General features: G+C 35.0%; 1 protein-coding gene across 4 annotated transcripts in view; it reads right to left on the minus strand.

Annotated features, from left to right (window-relative positions):
• The window catches only part of LOC113828444 (uncharacterized), a 12210-nt gene that overhangs the window by 7296 nt on the left and 2414 nt on the right, over positions 1-2500 (minus strand). For all 4 annotated transcript variants that reach the window (XR_011398376.1, XR_011398375.1, XR_011398377.1 and 1 more), the window contains exon 2: positions 1-2500. This exon is cut by the window's left edge; it is cut by the window's right edge and continues 1499 nt beyond it. Coding sequence is in view for 1 of the 4 variants with exons in the window: in XM_070118714.1 (XP_069974815.1) it covers positions 1-2500 (2500 nt within the window). In the remaining 3 variants the exon portion in view is untranslated.

The following is a 2500-nucleotide window of genomic DNA, read 5'->3' on the forward strand; positions in this document are numbered from 1 at the left end:
TTGTTTTTCATCCATATTGCAATTCTAGCACCTACATATAATGTATCATTCTTCATAAATGGACCTAAACGCTTAAATCTCCTTTTCCAGTTCAATAATAAAGGGGCTTGTATACGTTTAATCCAAATTGTCTCTGCAGCATTTAATTCCTCTATAGTTGGCAGGTCCTTTATAGCTTTGAAAGAGCACTGGCGAAAGGCATTAATTATTCTGGCAGTAACATAAATGAGTTTCCGATAGGACTGAAAACCTTCAATATCAAATAAAGTTGTCTCTGTGTCTAAACTATTAATCTCAATAGTATTACTAATGACGGTCTCTTCTGATTTTAGTGGTATAGATTTAACAGGCCACTGTGAATAAGGCAACTTTAAAAAAGGTGGCCCTTTCTGCCATTTCGATTCAGAGCTAATGTCAATGGTAGGATCAGGTCGAGTCAATAAATCAGCTACATTACTGTCTGTAGGGATCCAATGCCATTCTTCATTACTGGTGGTTTCTTTAATTTCTGTTATCCTATTAGCAACGTATGTACCAACAGAAATGTTAGGCTTCATAATTTGAGCAAGTATAATTTCAGAATCTGTAAGATGATACACTTTATGATACTGGATGCTGCTCTCCTTAATAATTGCGTTACGGAGACGGACACCCAGAACAGCACTAGAAAGTTCAAGTTTAGGTATAGTTTGCTGCTTTACAGGAGCGAGTCTACTCTTTGATGCAAGTAGTCTAGATTCATAATTTCCTCTATCAACTTGCCAACGAGCATAGGCACATGCAGAATAGGCTTGGGTACTAGCATCAGAAAATATTATTAAACTAGGTTCAATAAGAGAGGTATTTCTAATGCATCTTGGTATGCATAAGTTTTCCAATTGGAATATACTCTTAAAGAATATATACCATTTTTCCCTGAGATTTCTAGGCAATGGATCATCCCAGTCAAGTTTCTTTCCCATCTCATCCAAGTATACAATAACCTCTCTCATTAATAATTTTCCACATAATATGATAGGGGCAGCATATCCCATGGGATCAAAAATGGTAGCTATCTGGCTGAGAACTTGTCTTTTAGTTAATATCTCAGGGAATTCCTTATCAAGAGTCTCTAATCTAACCGTTACACAAGAAATCTTGGATTCCCTCTTTGGCATGAATCTCAAATTTGTTTTAAACCACATTTCATCTCTTTCAGGATTCCACATTATGCCGAGTACCTTTTCTCCTTCAGTATTCAAAAGATTAATGTCATTCTCAGTATGTGGATTCCCATTCATTACCCATTTCTTAATATGGAAACTACCTTGTTTTAAAATATATTCAATATCATTCATGCATTCAATAGCATCATCAATGTTGTCTGCACTATGAATTATGTCATCCATGTAACTGTCACCTATAATAACATTCGCAGCCTCAGGAAATCTTTCTTTATATTTATATGCTGTTTGTCTCATGGCCAATACTGCAATAGCAGGACTACAAATGTCTCCAAATGGAACTGCTGTCAAAGCATAATGATCAGGAGGACGATCTTCTAAACCTCTCCATAAAAATCTGTGAACATGACAGTCAAATTCTGAAAGTCTTATACTATTAAACATCTTTGAAATATCTCCGATAAATGCAATAGGATTCTCTCTAAATCTAAGTAATAAACCAAAGAGGTTGTTTAATACATTAGGGCCCTTAGCCCAGTAGTGATTCAAAATATGTCCATTGTAAGAAGCAGAAGAATTGAACACAATACGTGTTGGTGTTGAAATGGAATCAGGTTTCAAGATTTCGTGATGCGAAACATAATGTACTGGGCCCGAATAATGCCTAATTTCATCTTTCGTTAATTTCTTTGCAACTCCTCTTTTCAGCATATCATCAATTTGTTCTTTATATGCTTTTGAAGACATTTCACCTAATTTTCTTAATCGTCTTTCAGTTCCCTTTAATCTCATTATTGTAGCTGCAAAGTTATTAGGGAGAAGATATGGATCCTTTATCCAAGGATAGTGTGCTACCCAAACCTTCTCCCTTTCTTGATGATTAAGACCCTTGAGTATTAATTTCATTTCTTCTTCCTCCTTTATAGTAATGTCCAATTCTCTACTACATTTGTTACAATTACTACAGTTATCACACTGAAGTTTACAATTAGTCCCTAAATGATCCACTGTGAAAAAATTATCCAAATCTTCCTTTAAAGTTTTCCAAGGTTCTCCATGTAGTGCATCTAATTCTCGGTTAATCTGTATATGATTTATCTTTGCACTATAATATCTAGTATTATTATCCTTGAAGTTCTGATGTGAACCTCTGATGCAGTAACCAAAAGGTCCTTTCATAAGTTGTAATTTCCCTACTGTTTTCACAACACTTGGGATCATGTCACAATTATCCACACCTATTAATAAGTCTACTTTCCCTTGAGGTCTTAATATGTCAGTATTTGTGGAGACATCGAATATATAGTGTATTTCACTTATGTCTACTGGTTTCACTT

The sequence above is a fragment of the Penaeus vannamei genome, chromosome 42, assembly GCF_042767895.1.
Source record: "Penaeus vannamei isolate JL-2024 chromosome 42, ASM4276789v1, whole genome shotgun sequence".
NCBI classification, from domain to species: domain Eukaryota; kingdom Metazoa; phylum Arthropoda; class Malacostraca; order Decapoda; family Penaeidae; genus Penaeus; species Penaeus vannamei.